At 49.6% G+C, this 17,369-nt stretch overlaps 1 protein-coding gene across 6 annotated transcripts in view; it reads right to left on the minus strand.

The window, feature by feature from the left end:
• The window catches only part of armc8 (armadillo repeat containing 8), a 141,238-nt gene that overhangs the window by 35,279 nt on the left and 88,590 nt on the right, over positions 1-17,369 (minus strand). For all 6 annotated transcript variants that reach the window (XM_072479242.1, XM_072479262.1, XM_072479279.1 and 3 more), the window contains one exon: positions 8,146-8,295. In XM_072479242.1, the coding sequence (XP_072335343.1) occupies positions 8,146-8,295 (150 nt within the window). The remainder of the gene's footprint in view (positions 1-8,145; positions 8,296-17,369) is intronic.

Below are 17,369 nucleotides of genomic sequence, written 5' to 3' on the forward strand. Positions count from 1 at the left end.
ATGACGTCCGCAACCCCTTGTCAAAATCCCCCAAGCTTCGGACATGTCCAAAACATGTGGACATGGTTCGCCGGTCCTCCCGCACATTTTGCACACCTGTCTTCCACCCCAAAGAATCTGCTCATCCGGGCCACTGTCATGTGAGCCCGGTGAAAAACCTTAAATTGTATCAGGCTGAGCCTGGCTCATGTTGCGGACGTGTTGACTCTACTCAACGCGTCTGCCCAAAGACCATCCTCTATCTCACTCCCAGCTCCTCGGTCTGCGTCTCCTCCCACCTCATAAGCTCCTTATAAATGTCAGAGATGCTCCCTTCTCCTACCCACCCTCTGGAAACTACCCGGTCCTGAATCCCCCTTAGCGGTAGGAGCGGGAAGGTTGACACCTATTTAAGGAGGAAGTCCCACACCTGCAGATACCTGAATTTGTTTCCCCTCGCCAACCCAAACTTTTCCTCCAAAGCCCTCATACTCGGAAAGCTCCCCTTTATGAACATAGCCCCCATCCTCTCAATCCCTGCTCTCCGCCATAACCGGAGCCCCCCGTCCATACTCCCCAGGGCAAACCTGCGATTTTCACAGATTGGGGCCCAGACCGATGCTCCCACATGCCACCTCCACTGGCCCCCAAACTCTCAGGGCTGCCACCACCACTGGACTGGTGGAGTACCGTGCCGGCAGAAACGGCAGAGGCACAGTTACCAACGCCCCCAAACAGGTGCCCTGACATGAAGCCGCCTCCATACACACCTATGCCGACCCCTCCCCCACCACCCACTTGCTGATCATGGCTATATTAGCCACCCAGTAATAGTTGCCAAAATTTGGCAGCGCCAGCCCGCCCTCTCCCCGACTCCGCTTAAGCATTACCTTCCTTACTCGCGGGATCTTGCCCGCCCAGACGAAGCCCGTGATCACTCTGTTGGCCCACTTAAAAAAGGACCGCGGAATAAAGATGGGTAGACACTGAAATACAAACAGGAATCTCGGGAGGACCATCATCTTCACCGTTTGCACCCTCCCAGCCAGAGACAACGGAAGTGCGTCCCATCTCCGAAAATCGTCCTTTATTTGGTCCACCAGCCAGGCCAGATTCAATTTATGCAGCCGGTCCCATTCCCACGCCATCTGGATGCCTAGGTACATAAAACTTCCTGCTACTAACCTAAACGGCAGCTCTCCCAGTCACCTCTCCTAGACCACAAACATCTCACTCTTTCCCATATTAAGCTTATACCCCGAAAACTTGCCAAATTCCACTAGAGTCCTCATGATTTCTTCCATCCCATCTATTGGGTCCGAAACATACAGAAGCAGGTCAACCGCAGAGAGCAAAACCCTGTGCTCCACTCCCCTCCCCCCAGACCAATCCTCTCCAGCCCCTGAGGCTCAAGAGCAATTGCCAACGGCTCTATAGCCAGCACAAACAACAGTGGGGAGAGGGGGCATCCCTGTCTCGTCCCCCGGTGCAGTCTAAAATAGTCCGATGTTGTCCTATTCATCCGTACACTTGCCACAGGAGCGATACAGTACCTGACCCACTCAATAAAGCCCCGCCCGAATCCGAACTGTCCCAGTATCTCCCACAGATAGTCCCATTCTACCCGATCAAAAGCCTTTTCTGGACTTCCGGGTGCGGCGATGACCAGCTGAGTCGCACGTTTCGGCAGCTCCCTGTGAAACGGACTTTTGGGCTCTTGATAGGAGCCCCAACGGCAATTTTGACGGCTAAAAACACTGTGCGGTAAACCAGAAGGGAATCCCCCCTGGATACGGATGGAAAAAGGAGGAGAGAGTGGCCAGATTGCAGTGGATCCTTTAGAGCAGCGGCAAGGAAGGCAAGCAAAAACCAAGATGGCGTCGGAAGGTGGCAGTTTAACATGGGGCCCTGAACAACAAGAGTTCTTGAAATGCTGTGTGGAAGAGATCAAAAAGGAAATGAAGAAAGAGCTGTTGGCCCCGATACTACAGGCGATCGAAGGGCTAAAGGAGGAACAAAAGACCCAGGAGCGGGAGCTTCGGGTCGTGAAGGCAAAGGCAGCCGAGAATGAGGACGATATACAGGGCCTGGTGGTGAAGACGGAGACGCAGGAGGCACATCAGAAACGATGTGTGGAAAGGTTGGAGGCACTGGAAAACAACGCAAGGAGGAACAACCTGAGGATTCTTGGTCTTCCTGAAGGTGTGGAGGGAGCAGACGTCGGGGCATAGGTGAGCACGATGCTGTACTCGTTAATGGGAGCGGAGGCCCCGGCGGGTCCGTTGGAGGTGGAGGGAGCATACCGAGTGATGGTGCGAGGACCGAGAGCAGGAGAAATTCCCAGAGCCATAGTGGTGAGATTCCTCCGTTTTAAGGATAGAGAAATGGTCCTTAGATGGGCGAAGAAAACTCGGAGCAGTAAATGGGAGAACGCGGTGATCCGCGTTTATCAAGACTGGAGTGCGGAGGTGGCGAGAAGGAGGGCGAGCTTTAATCGGGCCAAGGCGGTGCTTCATAAAAAGATGATAAAATTTGGAATGCTGCAACCGGCAAGACTGTGGGTCACATATCGAGGGAGGCACCACTACTTTGAGACGGCGGATGAAGCGTGGACTTTTATTGTGGAAGAAAAACTGGAATGAGCGGGTTATTAAAAAGAACGTTCGAACAAAGTGGTGGGGCGAATGTGGGGGGCAAAGAGGGGTTTTATGTACTAATCCTGCGATGTGGTAACTTTTCTCTCTCCCACAGGTGGTTATGGGGGGAGGAGGGGAGGTGGAGGAGATGGGGCGTTGGCCATTGGGGGCGGGGCCAAGGGAGAAGCGCGGGCTTGGTTCCCGCACTATGATAATCATGGCGGGAATAGAGAAGCAGGAAGGAGGGGGCGTCGCACGGTGCGAGCCGAGGTCACGGGGGGAAGCTGAGGTCAGCCAGAGTTTGCTGACTTCTGGGAGCAACATGGGGGGAGTAATTACGCTAGCGGGGGATCTAGCGGGGGGGGTGGGAGGGGGGAATTACTGGGTTGCTGCTGCTGGGGAGAGGGGGGAGCTGGTATGGGAGAGGATGGGCTGGGGGGCACCGCCTGGGGGAGATACAGCTGCGTGGGAACCGGGTGAGGAGCTGGAAAAAGGTGATGGCTAATCGACAAGGGGGGGGGGGGGGGGGGGGGGGGGGGTAGGAAGCCCCCAACTCGGCTGATCACGTGGAACGTGAGAGGGCTGAACGGGCCGATAAAGAGGGCACGGGTACTCGCACACCTTAAGAAACTTAAGGCAGATGTGGTTATGTTACAGGAAACGCACCTGAAACTGATAGACCAGGTTAGGCTACGCAAAGGATGGGTGGGGCAGGTGTTCCATTCGGGGCTAGATGCGAAAAACAGGGGGGTGGCTATATTAGTGGGGAAGCGGGTAATGTTCGAGGCAAAGACTATAGTGGCGGATAACGGGGGCAGATACGTGATGGTGAGTGGCAAACTACAGGGGGAGACGGTGGTTTTGGTAAACGTATATGCCCCGAACTGGGATGATGCCAATTTTATGAGGCGGATGCTAGGACGCATTCCGGACCTAGAGATGGGAAAGCTGATAATGGGGGGAGATTTTAATACGGTGTTGGAACCAGGGCTGGATACGTCGAAGTCCAGGACTGGAAGGAGGCCGGCAGCAGCCAAGGTACTTAAAGATTTTATGGAGCAGATGGGAGGTGTAGACCCGTGGAGATTTAGCAGACCTAGGAGTAAGGAGTTTTCGTTTTTCTCCTATGTCCATAAAGTCTACTCGCGAATAGACTTTTTTGTGCTGGGTAGGGCATTGATCCCGAAGGTGAGGGGAACGGAGTATACGGCTATAGCCATTTCGGATCACGCTCCACACTGGGTGGACTTGGAGATAGGGGAGGAAACAGGAGGGCGCCCACCCTGGAGAATGGACATGGGACTAATGGCAGATGAGGGGGTGTGTCTAAGGGTGAGGGGGTGCATTGAAAAGTACTTGGAACTCAATGACAATGGGGAGGTCCAGGTGGGAGTGGTCTGGGAGGCGTTGAAGGCGGTGGTTAGAGGGGAGCTGATATCAATAAGGGCACATAAAGGGAAGCAGGAGAGTAAGGAACGGGAGCGGTTGCTGCAAGAACTTTTGAGGGTGGACAGACAATATGCGGAAGCACCGGAGGAGGGACTGTACAGGGAAAGGCAAAGGCTACATGTAGAATTTGACTTGCTGACTACAGGCACTGCAGAGGCACAATGGAGGAAGGCACAGGGTGTACAGTACGAATATGGGGAGAAGGCGAGCAGGTTGCTGGCACACCAATTGAGGAAAAGGGGAGCAGCGAGGGAAATAGGGGGAGTGAGGGATGAGGAAGGAGAGATGGAGCGGGGAGCGGAGAGAGTGAATGGAGTGTTCAAGACATTTTATAAAAAATTATATGAAGCTCAACCCCCGGATGGGAGGGAGAGAATGATGGGCTTCTTGGATCGGCTGGAATTTCCCAAGGTGGAAGAGCAGGAAAGGGTGGGACTGGGAGCACAGATCGAGGTAGAAGAAGTGGTGAAAGGAATTAGGAGCATGCAGGCGGGAAAGGCCCCGGGACCGGATGGATTCCCAGTCGAATTCTATAGAAAATATGTGGACTTGCTCGCCCCGGTACTGACGAGGACCTTTAATGAGGCAAAGGAAAGGGGACAACTGCCCCCGACTATGTCTGAAGCAATGATATCGCTTCTCTTAGACCTATTTCCCTCCTAAATGTAGATGCCAAGGTCCTGGCCAAGGTAATGGCAATGAGAATAGAGGAATGTGTCCCGGGGGTGGTCCACGAGGACCAAACTGGGTTTGTGAAGGGGAGACAGCTGAACACGAATATACGGAGGTTGTTAGGGGTAATGATGATGGCCCCACCAGAGGGAGAAACGGAGATAGTAGTGGCGATGGATGCCGAGAAATCATTTGATAGAGTGGAGTGGGATTATTTGTGGGAGGTGTTGAGGAGATTTGGTTTTGGAGAGGGGTATGTTAGATGGGTGCAGCTGTTGTATAGGGCCCCAGTGGCGAGCGTGGTCACGAATGGACGGGGATCTGCATATTTTCGGCTCCATAGAGGGACAAGGCAGGGATGCCCTCTGTCCCCATTATTGTTTGCACTGGCGATTGAGCCGCTGGCGATTGAGCCGCTGGCGATAGCGTTGAGGGGTTCCAAGAAGTGGAGGGGAGTACTTAGGGGAGGAGAAGAGCACCGGGTATCTTTGTATGCGGACGATTTGCTACTATACGTGGCGGACCCGGCGGAGGGGATGCCAGAAATAATGCGGATACTTGGGGAGTTTGGGGATTTTTCAGGGTATAAATTGAACATGGGGAAAAGTGAGTTGTTTGTGGTACATCCAGGGGAGCAGAGTAGAGAAATAGAGGACCTACCGTTGAGGAAGGTAACAAGGGACTTTCGTTACCTGGGGATCCAGATAGCTAAGAATTGGGGCACATTGCATAGGTTAAATTTAACGCGGTTGGTGGAACAGATGGAGGAGGATTTCAAGAGATGGGATATGGTATCCCTGTCAATGGCAGGGAGGGTGCAGGCGGTTAAGATGGTGGTCCTCCCGAGATTCCTCTTTGTGTTTCAGTGCCTCCCGGTGGTGATCACGAAGGCTTTTTTTAAAAGGATTGAAAAGAGCATCATGGGTTTTGTGTGGGCCGGGAAGATCCCGAGAGTGAGGAAGGGATTCTTACAGCGTAGCAGGGATAGGGGGGGGCTGGCACTACCGAGCCTAAGTGAGTATTATTGGGCCGCTAATATCTCAATGGTGAGTAAGTGGATGGGAGAGGAGGAGGGAGCGGCGTGGAAGAGATTAGAGAGGGCGTCCTGTAGGGGGACTAGCCTACAGGCTATGGTGACAGCCCCATTGCCGTTCTCACCGAGGAACTACACCACAAGCCCGGTGGTGGTGGCTACACTGAAGATTTGGGGACAGTGGAGACGGCATAGGGGAAAGACTGGAGCCTTGGGGGGGTCCCCGATAAGAAACAACCATAGGTTTGCCCCGGGGGGAATGGATGGGGGATATGGAATGTGGCAAAGAGCAGGAATAACGCAACTGAAAGATCTGTTTGTGGATGGGAAGTTTGCGAGTCTGGGAGCGCTGACCGAGAAATATGGGTTGCCCCAAGGGAATGCATTCAGGTATATGCAACTGAGGGCTTTTGCGAGGCAACAGGTGAGGGAATTCCCGCAGCTCCCGACACAAGAGGTGCAGGACAGAGTGATCTCAAAGACATGGGTGGGGGATGGTAAGGTGTCAGATATATATAGGGAAATGAGGGACGAAGGGGAGACTATGGTAGATGAACTAAAAGGGAAATGGGAAGAAGAGCTGGGGGAGGAGATCGAGGAGGGGCTGTGGGCAGATGCCCTAAGCAGGGTAAACTCGTCGTCCTCGTGTGCCAGGCTAAGCCTGATTCAGTTTAAGGTATTACACAGGGCACATATGACTGGAGCACGGCTCAGTAAATTTTTTGGGGTGGAGGATAGGTGTGCGAGGTGCTCGTGAAGCCCAGCGAATCATACCCATGTTTTGGTCATGCCCGGCACTACAGAGGTTTTGGATGGGGGTGACAAAGGTGCTTTCAAAAGTAGGAGGAGTCCGGGTCGAACCAAGCTGGGGGTTGGCTATATTTGGGGTTGCACAAGAGCCGGGAGTGCAGGAGGCGAGAGAGGCCGATGTTTTGGCCTTTGCGTCCCTAGTAGCCCGGCGCAGGATATTGCTAATGTGGAAAGAAGCCAAGCCCCCGGGGGTGGAGACCTGGATAAATGACATGGCGGGGTTTATAAAGCTAGAGCGGATTAAGTTCGTCCTAAGGGGGTCGGCTCAAGGGTTCACCAGGCGGTGGCAACCGTTCGTCGAATACCTCGCAGAAAGATAGACGGAATGGAAAAAAGAAGGCAGCAGCAGCAGCCCAGGATCGGGGGGGGGGGGGGTGGGGAGGAGGAACCAGAAGGACTCTCAGGGTTGTTAATATATACTGTATAGTATGTATAGGTCGTTGCTACAGATAATTATATATTGGACTGTTAAATTATATTTTTGGAGAGTGTTACTTGTGACAAGGCAGTTGCCAATTAGGGCTAGTTTTCATTTTTGTTATTTATTATTTATTCATTTTTTGTTTATAAAATAGGTAATTTTTATTTGTGTTGTTATAATATTGTGTAAAGGATGCACAATGTACTGTGTTGGTTGACCAAAAATTTTCAATAAAATATTTAATTAAAAAAAAACCTTTTCTGCATCCATTGCGATCACTACCTCCACCTCCCTAATGCAAATACCATTATAAAAAGAGGTCCAGAGCTATAATTATTAAACGACTTGATGTGCTGAAAATCAGATTTCACGTGGATACTTAACTACTGTTGCAATAGTACTTTCTGCAGAGCATTGAAATCCCAGTCGCTCGCAGCATGAATTTCTAGATTCTGAGTATGCCTGTCTTTATGAAGGCTTATTAATTTGAACTGCTGATGAGCAGAGGGTGGAAGAATAAAAGTTCTCTAGTCACTCCCTTCTAAGCTCAAGTTTCATAACAATATTGATGAAAATTAGGGAAATAAATTGCATGTCTGTCCTCTTAGCTGGGATAATGTGTGAAATCAGAAAGGAGTAGAAAATACAATACTGAAATGAAAGGTGTTTCTTATGCATCAAGTGGGGAATACTTGCTTCTGAAATTCAAGAGAGTATCATTTTTTTTACATCAAGTAAATAAGATTTTTCACACAGAAATCCAAGACTCTCCAGAACCGAAGAATAGAACCTCTCCTGGAAATACTGTTAACGGCTATTTATAATTTCTGTACACACCTACATACTTATGATTACCTGAAAATATATAAAAGCTAATTTCTTGGGGTCTTGTTTAATGCTATACGCATGTACACTTTTTAAAGAGGTACAAATCTTTAAAAGGTCACTGGCCATGATTCTGAAATTTATAAACAGTTATTATTATACTCTGATTGATTTCAGCACTTTCATTATTATCTACAATTCCTGGGTTTGGTCATCTTCAACACCAGGGTCATTTTAGCAGTTCAACATCATAACACTCGAGATCAGAGAGAGGATGGTTAGAATAGAAAAGTTCAGAGGTTCAAATTACAAATACATACAGGCCTAGTGGAAAGAAGATTCCTGAGGAGCCCCAGAGTCTTCATTAGTACATTCACATCTGAATCTGACAGTAATCTGAAGAGTTGTTCCGTACTCAGTCCTCGCAAAATGTCTGTCTTTATCTTCTGATCAGCTTGAAAAGCCATATTCTAAAAAAATAAAAAGTTAGTATCATTTTGCTAGTCATCTCTTGATGGAAAAATTATGTGCAGCTTATCTTTTATAGCCTGTTTCTTAAATCTTTAAGACTTCCATTTGACATATATATTGTATTTTAAAACTTTGTGCATAAAAAGAATATGTAGATGCATGCGAGAGCGAACAGAACAAGGAAACAATGGGGTATATACACAATACATTTCGTGCCAGTTTCAAAAATAAAGTACAATCTGTACTTTGTTTTAAAAATTTGGTTAGTGTTAACTTCGACATCAGACAGTACACAGCACAAAAGTTAAATTACGTAGTGTAAAATATTGGTTTTATTTCACCTTTACAATATTTAGCAAGAGCATTATTAAACAATGAGTAAGTTCTGTAAAAGAAATTGTCCTGCAAAATGTGATGTATAATAAATGATTCAAATTCACTACAAGTTCCAGTATTGCACAGTTGAGACCTCAATTGACATTACAAATATGTTTCAGTATTTTTCAACTTACAGTAAGAAATGGGAGCAAAATAGGAAAAAGAAATCATTCCACCTTCATAAGCCGCTACAAATCTGGTGTCGAAACAGGACTGCGAAGTTAGTGCCACGTATCCTGCCTCACTGTTTGTATAAAATCACAATGAAGTCAAAGAGAAATTTAGCTGCCCAGAATCCCTGACTCCTGCTCACCTTTTGCTCTTCCATTGGAGTTAGGTAGTGCTACTCCAAAGAAATAATCAGTTGCACATTGAAACATTTACTACCCCCAACTCTCAATTATCTAACCAATTCACCATTGAATTCTTAACATTCTACCTTCATCCCACAGATTTCTACCCTTAATCTTATAAAATTAAAAGTGTACAATATCTACAATATTGCTCTCTTCACCAACTTCATTAAAATCATAGGTTTAAAATGAGTTAGATATCTATGACTTGACTTCATGGGCGGGATTCTCCGAAATGGAGGCAGAGTGTTCGCGCCGTCGAGGTTCACGACGGCGCGAAACGGCCCCTATCCCGACCGATTCAGGGCCCGATAATGGGCTAGGAGTGGCGCTGTGTCATTTATGCGCGCCAGGCCTTGGCGCTGCACAAAGGCGGCGCCGCATATATGACGTGGCCGGCGCCGCATAACTGGCGTCACCCGCGCATGTGTTGTTGCCGTCCTCTCCGAGTCCGCCCCGCAAGAAGATGTCTGACAGATCTTGCGGGGCTGCGGAAGAAAAGAGGTCCTCCTTCAGAGAGGCCGGCCCCATTTGAGCCCCCCCCCCAAGCGTTCCCGCGCTGTTCCCGCCGGCAGTGACCAGGTGTGGACAGCGCCAGGGGGAACCCGCCGTTTTGGGCAGGCCGCTCGGCCCATCTGGGCCGGAGAATCGCGGGGTACCGGTGAATCGCCATTTTGGCTGTCTCGGGTGATTCACTGTACCGCGCCGCGCAAAACGAGATTGTGCCGATCTGGCCGCTTCCGTGAACCGCGGGAGGGCGTCGGACCGGCGTCGCGGGATAATTTGGCGACCCAGGCGATTCTCCCAACCGGCGCGGGAGCGGAGAATCGCGCCTATAAGTCTACAGTCGGTCCGTCACATCCAAAACTGCCACACTGGAGGGGACCGTACCTTTTCTTAGATAGGCTGAGCCAGTTACATTACAGCAGATGCACCCGATGCTCTGAGAATGTTCAACGGCAACAAATGAAAATCTAAATATTACATTTCTCAATATTGTCATACCATGTCTAAATAAGTGAGTACAATAAGAAAATAACACTCCAACCAGTGCATTTGGTCATAGCAGCTTATTATGACAAGTAGTACAGCCTGGAACAAGGTCACCTCATCATAGAAGAGTTGCAAGGCTTATAATTATCTCCAACTCAGCAAAGTCTGAAAGTGAAATCACACACATCACCTTAGTTTGAAGGCTCTTTTTCAAAAGAAACGCAATGTTCAGCATGGCATGAAATACATGTCAGCCTGTTTTTGAACAGCTATGGAATTCTTATCAGCAGATATGTCTCAAGAGATCCACATTCTGCATTCCATTATTGAATACAAGCTCAATTCTGAGGTTCCAACTTAAAACTGACACGGTAATCCACAAATTGATAAATAAATCCAATCAAGATTATCCAATTCACTCACATATTGCATAAAAAGCTGTGGTAATCTCATTAGACAGACTTGTCTACAAGTGTATTCTGGTTTAGATTTCTGATCAAGGCACTCAAGTTTGGACCCAGTCTCGACCAATATATCCATTCATATTTTCCTCCTGTCCCAAAATATTTTCATATAACTGGGATATCTGACAGAAAAATATACTTGGGTTAGATGATCCTTTATGCACTAGTTTAACTTGTAGGCTGCAATGCTGCCAGTATTCACAGAAAGGCATGTGTATGGAATTATCTTTTGCAAAGCATCAAAAATGAGTGTGCAGATGAAGAGAGCAGAAAAGAGAAAAATAAAGTAAGCGAATTTGACTTCGCATTTAATATAAAGTTATTTTTCCTGTCTCTATATTTTTTGTCCATATCTAGCTTATCCTCTACTAATATTTCAATCAGGCCCTTTTTGAAGGAAGTCAGGAACAGAGTAATCTGGAATCTTGAAAGTGGCAGGACAAGTCAATAAAGCTGATAAAAGGCATACAGGTTCATTAGTTTTACAGAGTACAAGAGTGAAAAGATTAGGCTAACTCAGTGCCAGTTAGGCTTAAACTGAAGTACATACAGTGTGTCCGTCCAATGCTTCACACAAGTCCAAGGAAACCAAAGAGCTCTTACGCGACTGCTTAGAGACAGTCCATATTTAAGAACTCAGCGACCAACTTAAATGAGTATGCCACCACCGTCACAGACTTCATCAGCAAATATGTGGATGACTGCGTGCCAAAGAAAGCAGTACGTACGTTCCCCAACCGGAAACCATGGCTCAATCGCGAGATTGACTCCCTACTGAAGGACAGATCTGAGGCGTTCAAGTCAGACAACCCTGACCTATACAAGAAATCCAGGTACGACCTCCACAAAGCCATCCGAGATGCCAAGAGAGAATATCAAGCCAAGCTAGAGTCACAGACAGACTCTCGGCGATTGTGGCAAGGACTAAACAACATAACGGGCTTCAAAGCGAAGCCGAGCAGTATCTCCAGCAGCAGCGCACCCCTCCCCGATGAACTCAATGCATTCTATGCTCGGTTCGAGCAGGTAACCAACAATCCGCTGTCGAGTGCCCCAGCAGCCCATAATTCACCCATACCCACCATCACAGCTTCCGAAGTCGGATTGGCCTTCCTGAAAGTGAACCCTCGGAAGGCGACGGGCCTGGATGGGATCCCTGGTCGTGCACTCAGAGCCTGCGCAGACCAGCTGGCAGAGGTGTTCGCGGACACCTTTAACCTGTCCCTACTCCACTCCGAGGTCCCCACCTGCTTCAAGAAGACCACCATCATACCGGTACCAAAGAAGAACCAGGCAACGTGCCTCAATGACTACCGTCCGGTGGCCCTGACTTCAGTCATAATGAAATGCTTCGAGAGGTTGATCGTGAAGCGCATCATCTCCATACTCCTAAAATGCCTTGATCCACTGCAATTCGCATACCGTCGCAACCGGTCCACAGCAGATGCCATTTCCCTGGGCCTACAATCATCCCTAGAGCATCTCGACAACAAGGACTCCTACATCAGACTCCTATTTTTTTTTTTTTTTAATTTTAAACAAACAATTTTAATGAGGTATTTTTTGGCATTACAAACAACAGTATAAAAACAGCGTACAAATAACGATAAACATAGTGCAAACACCGACACCCGTCCCTCCAAGACCCGCCTATCTAACCTCCTATTCTACGCTACCCTAGCCGCCACCCACCCCCCGCTGACGATTAATTCTCCGTGAAGAAGTCAATGAATGGTTGCCACCTCTGAGCGAACCCTAACACTGACCCTCTCAAGGCGAACTTAATCTTCTCCAGGCCGAGAAAGCTCGCCATGTCGGTTAACCAGGCCTCCGACTTCGGGGGCTTTGAGTCCCTCCAAGCTAATAATATCCGTCTCCGGGGACTTCCGGTGACGGCGGGCGGGAGGCAGCCGCACATTGGAGGGCTACCGCTTGGGAACGGCATTTCCGGGGTCGAATGCCAGGTCCCAGGGGTAACAGAGGCGGCAAAAGCAGGGAGAAGGCAGTGAAGGAAGATGTCGAGAACAAGTTAAAAAAAAAAACGGCCGTGAAAAAAACAGCTGAAAGTCCGTCGGGGAGTGGAAAGATCACCGCAGGGACGGCAAGTAAAATGGGAGGCTGGGGCACCAGGGGAGGCCGCATTGCCCACAGTTGAATAAATGACTACGGTGATGGCCGCGGGGCTCGAAAGGCAGATCACAAAACACATGGAGGCGATGAGGAAGGAGATGGGGGCGGTATTGAAAGTGCTGGTGGAGGAGGCGATTGCCCCGGTGAGGGCGACGGTATTGAACGCAGTGGCGGAGGTACAGGAGCAAGGCGAGGCGCTGACGGAAGTGAAAGAGACATTGTTACAGCACATCGATCAACTTACCTCAATGGGGAAGGAGATGCGGAAGGTGATAGAGATCAACAAGGGTCTGCGAGCCAAAATGGACGACTTGGAAAACAGGTCCAGGCGACAGTATCTGAGGATTGGGGGTCTGCCCGAAGGAGTGGAAGGCCCGAAGCCGACTTAGTAATTTGCCACGATGTTGGCGAAGCTATTGGGGGAGGGTGATGATCCCTCCCGATATGAACTGGATCGGGCTCATCGGTCGTGGAGGCCTGTACAAAAGGAGAGTGAGCCGCCAAGAGTAGTGACTCTGTGTTTTTGTAGGTACAGTGTGAAGGAGAAGGTCCTGTGCTGGACAAAGCAGAAGCGGGTGGTGCAGTGGGCTGGAGCTGGTATACGCATATATCAGGACTTTGCGGTGGAGCTGGCGAGGAGGCGGGCTGCCTTCAGCCGGGTGAAGAAGGCGCTGTACATCAGTAAGGTGCGGTGCGACATAGTATACCCAGCTAAGTTGAGGGTGACCTACAAATCCAAGGACTTCTATTTCGGGATGGCGGAAGCAGCGGAGGGGTTTGCGAAGGCAGAAGGACTGTGGCTGAATTGAGAAGTGGTCATGTACTGATATAGCCTCATGTAACTGTATTTTTTGACTGCGGCAGGTGTATGTGCTAAATGAGCCAACATTGTATATACTTGGACAAGGGAAGAGAGGGGACTTTCACTTGCAATGATGGTTCTTTGGAGCTTGGGTGTGTATGCGGGGTTTGTGTACTAAAGGGGATTTCTTAGTTTTCCTGGGGCCGGGCAAGGGGGGAAAGAGACCCGGGCGGGAGCCTCCACGCTGGCCGGTTTAAGCCAGCCAGTGAACGTGAGGTGGGGGTAGGGGCTGCGGCCATCAGAGCCTGGCAGAATAGGTCCTGATGAGTCTAGCTGGGGTGGAAAGGAGGAGGGGGGGGGGGGAAAAGGAACAGAGGTTAGGATGGGTATCATCTACGGTGCTCTTTCGGGGATTAGATAGCATTGAATGTTGGGGGGGGGGGGGGGAGAGAAGAGATTCTATAGGTTAATGGTGACCATAAGCGATTCCTAATTCCTTTCTCTTTTATTTCTCCTTTGTTTGTCCCACCGTGGGAGGGTTTGTTCTATTTGACGTTTATATTGTCAGGTGGGCCATTGCTTGGGGTGGTGGGAGGATGGGATCGTTGTTGTTGATAAGGAAATTGATTTTGTATTTGTTACCATTTACTGCTTGTGGGTGGGGTGTAAATTCTGGAGAAAATGTGAAAGTGGAGAATAAAAATATTTTACAAAAAAATATATATATCTGTCTCCGGGCTACCAGGGAGGCAAAGGCCAGAACATCTGCCTCTTTCTCCTCCTGGACTCCTGGATCTTCCGCCACCCCAAAAATCACCACCACTGGGCTCATTGCCACCCTTGTTTTCGATACTCTGGACATAACGTCCGCAAACCCGACAAAATCCCCAAAGTTTTGGACACACCCAGAACATGCGGATATGGTTCGCTGGTCCTCCCGCACATTTTACACACCCTGTCCTCCACCCCAAAGCACCTACTCATCCGGGCCACTGTCATGTGGGCCCGGTGGACCACCTTGAATTGGATCAAGCTCAGCCTTGCGCATGTAGCGGCCGCGTTGACTCTGCTTAATGCATCCGCCCATAAGCCATCCTCCATCTCTCCCCCAAATACCTTCTCCCGTTTACGCTTCAGCTCCTCGGTCTACGTCTCCTCCGCCCCCATTAGTTCCTTGTAGATGTCGGAGACGCTCTCCTCCCCCACCCATCCCCTAGACACTACCCTATCCTGGATCCCCCTTAGTGGCAGGAGTGGGAAGAATGATACCTGCCTGCGCAGAAAGTCCCCAACCCAAACTTCTCCTCCAGCGTCCTCAAGCTAGGGAAGCTCCCTTCCAGGAACAAGTCCTCCCTCCTCTCAATTCCCACCCTTCGCCATACTCGAAACTCCCCATCCAGGCTCCCTGGGGCAAACAGGTGGTTGTCACATATTGGGGACGAAACCAATGCTCTCACCGCTCCAACGTATCTCCTCCACTGACACCAGATCCTCAAGGCCGCCACCACGGGGCTGGTGGAATATCTCGCCGGTGGGAACGGCAGAGGTGCCATTATCAACGCCCCCAAGCTGGTGCCAATGCATGAAGCTGCCTCCATCTGCTTCTAAACCGATCTCGCCCCCACCACCCACTTCCTTATCATAGCAATATTGGCCGCCCAGTAGTAATTACTGAAGTTTGGCAGGGCAAGCCCCCTCTTCCTCCCCCCCCCCCCCCCGATTCCTCTCGAGCATCGCCTTCTTCACCCGCGAGGACTTGCCCACCCAGACAAAGCCCAAAATGATTTTATTAATCCTCTTAAAAAAAGGGACCTCGGGATGAAAATTGGGAGGCATTGGAATACAAATACAAATCTCAATAGGACCGTCATCTTAACCACCTGCACCCTCCAGGCCAGCGACAGCGGTAGCGCATCCCATCTCCGAAACTCGCCCTTCATCTGCTCGACCAACCGGGACAAGCTCAACTTGTGTAACCGGCCCCAGTCGCGCGCCACTTGTACCCATAAGTACCTAAAACTGTCCCCCACTAACCTAAACGGTAGCTCCCCCAGCCGACCCTCCTGACCTCTTGCCTGGACTACAAATATCTCACTCTTTGTCATGTTCAGTTTATATCCCGAAAACCAGCCAAATTCCCCCAATGTCACCATGATCTCACCCATCCTGCCCCTGGATCTGCTACAGGTCGTCCGCGTACAGCGAGGCCCTGTGTTCCCCCCCACCCCCCCCCGAACCAGCCCTTTGAAGCTCTCAGAGCAATTGCCAGCAGCGCTATAGAACATACAGTACAGAAGGAGGCCAATTGGCCCATCGTGTCTGCACCGACCCACTTAAGCCCTCACTTCCCCCCTATACCCGTAACCTAATAACCCATCCTCACCTTTTTGCTCACTAGGGGCAATTTATCATGGCCAATCTACCTAACCTGCACATCTTTGGACTGTGGGAGGAAACCGGAGCACCCGGTGGAAACCCACGCAGACACGGGGCGAACGTGCAGACTCCGCACAGACAGTGACCCAGCGGGGAATCGAACCTGGGACCCTGGCGCCGTGAAGCCACAGTGCTATCCACTTGTGCTACCGTGCTGCCGAGCTAATGCAAACAGTAGTGGGGAGAGGGGGCATCCTGTCTTGACCCCGGTGCAGTCTAAAATAGTCCGAGGTCATCCTATTCGTCCTTGCACTAACCTCCGGGCCTGGTACAACAGCCTAACCCAGTTGATAAAGCCCCTACCGAACCCAAACTGTCCTAGCACCTCCCATAAATAGTTCCACTCCACCCGGTCGAACGCCTTTTCCACATCCATTGCCACAACTACCTCAACCTCCCTACTCTCCGTGGGCATCATAATCACATTGAGCAGCCTTCTTATATTGGCCACCAACTGCCTGCCCTTGACAAACCCGGTTTGATCCTCCATAAATCACATCCGGCACACAATCTTCAATCCTGGAGGCCAAAACTTTGGCCAGCAACTTGGCATCCACATTAAGCAGGGAGATCGGCCTATGTGATCCGCATAGCTCCGGGTTCTTGTCCCACTTCAATATTAACGAAATAGTGGCCTGTGACATCGGGGACAACACCCCTCTATCCCTCGCCTCATTGAAAACCTTGACCAACAATGGACTTCATATCCCCGAGAATTTCTTGTAGAATTCCACCAGATACCCGTCCAGCCCCGGGGCCTTACCCGACTGCATTGCCTTCAAGCCCTCAGCTATTTCTTCGGTCCTGATCGGGGCCCCCAGCCCATTTACCAGCCCCCTGCCCACCCTTAGGAAGGTCATTCTGTCCAAAAAGCACCTCATCCCCTCCGGCCCAGCTTTAGGACATTCCTGGGATTGTGACACATATACCCATCCCCTGAGGTACATCTTTTTCACTTCTACAGAGACGCAGGCAGATTGCAAAACTGTACTTCAATGAAAGCGTTAAATATCTGGGAAATACATCATGAAAATTATAGTTGTAAAGCAAAATTCACATATTAATTGAATCAGTCTTTAGTCAGGTCAAAATAATGTTACGAAGAAACATCAGCAGTAAAGGATATAACCAAGGAACCAGTGCCTGAAGAAGGGAACATTGGGAGAATTTTCTTCAACAGAGGTTTACTCTGATATAAACCAGAACATATTGGCTCTTAAATACTGAAGTGGATAAATATTTGTGGAGTAAAAGCATATGGGAAAAGAAACTAAGTAGATAGCCTTTGTAGAGTGTTGGCCACAGGGACTTTGGCACAAGTAGCCAGCCATCTTCCATGCTTTAATAGCCAACAATTGTGAGCAACCTGATGCATATTGGAGTTATATATGTTAAATTAAACATGATTGAGAATGGGAGAAAGGAAACAATATTTAACAGGAGAGGTCAAGACCAGAGTTATATGGACTAATTAACAATTTGGGGTCTATGCTTAAACTCACATAATTGGCATGAAG

This window comes from Scyliorhinus torazame, chromosome 2 (assembly GCF_047496885.1).
Source record: "Scyliorhinus torazame isolate Kashiwa2021f chromosome 2, sScyTor2.1, whole genome shotgun sequence".
In the NCBI taxonomy this organism is placed as follows: domain Eukaryota; kingdom Metazoa; phylum Chordata; class Chondrichthyes; order Carcharhiniformes; family Scyliorhinidae; genus Scyliorhinus; species Scyliorhinus torazame.